Raw genomic sequence first — 654 nt, 5'->3', positions numbered from 1 at the left:
GGGGGGGGGGGGAAATGGTAATTTAATATAGATAAAAGGAACAAATGAAGTGGGCTGCAAACAGACGCTTTAGGAAAAAAGGGGGAGAAATAATAAGGGAGATGAGCACAGCGAGGAGAGCGGCGGCGCCTCCTGTGCCACGCTGGGCGCCGGGGTCGCGGGCGCCCGTTTATTTTCATTCTGTTCCTCTGCTCTGCTCGCTCCCCACGGTTCTCCTCCTGCTGCTCTGGAGGATGTTAAAGCAGGGGGTGCTGGGCTGTGGGTGCTGTTTTGGGGCCTTGCTACGGGCGCCATCCGCACTCACAGATGTAGTAATACTCGTGGCCGGGGCGAAACTCGAAGCCCAGCGAGAAGGGAGTGAAGAGCTGAAACTTCTCCGAGAATTTGAGGGGTCCGCTGGGCGAGTCGGGGCGGTTGCACTCCCAACGTTTGAAGCCTTTCTGCCGGTGGTCGCAGGACGCGTGGCCCTCGTAGTTCACCATGTAGAGGACGTAGCGCTCCATGCGCTCGGCGGGCAGCGGCTCCTCGTAGTGCGGGCAGTAAATGTCCAGGTAGTCATTGATGCTCACCTCCACCGTGTAATCCCCGCGGTGGAACCTGCAGCACAGCAGCGTCAGCAGCAGCATCCCCAACCCCAACCCTAGCCCTGACCCC

General features: G+C 59.5%; 1 protein-coding gene across 1 annotated transcript; it reads right to left on the bottom strand.

Annotated features, from left to right (window-relative positions):
- Positions 1-304: 304 nt before the first annotated feature.
- Positions 305-626, bottom strand: LOC122191757 (ephrin-A2; the record flags this gene model as incomplete). Its single annotated transcript, XM_042892150.1, has 1 exon — positions 305-626. A coding segment is annotated over exon 1 (322 nt), but the record flags the coding sequence as incomplete, so codon positions are not given.
- Positions 627-654: the final 28 nt, after the last annotated feature.

Source organism: Lagopus leucura, unplaced genomic scaffold (assembly GCF_019238085.1).
Source record: "Lagopus leucura isolate 7727_CA_CO unplaced genomic scaffold, USGS_WTPT01 32963-0_obj-0_obj, whole genome shotgun sequence".
Taxonomy (NCBI): domain Eukaryota; kingdom Metazoa; phylum Chordata; class Aves; order Galliformes; family Phasianidae; genus Lagopus; species Lagopus leucura.
This window is presented reverse-complemented; position numbering and strand designations above follow the sequence as displayed.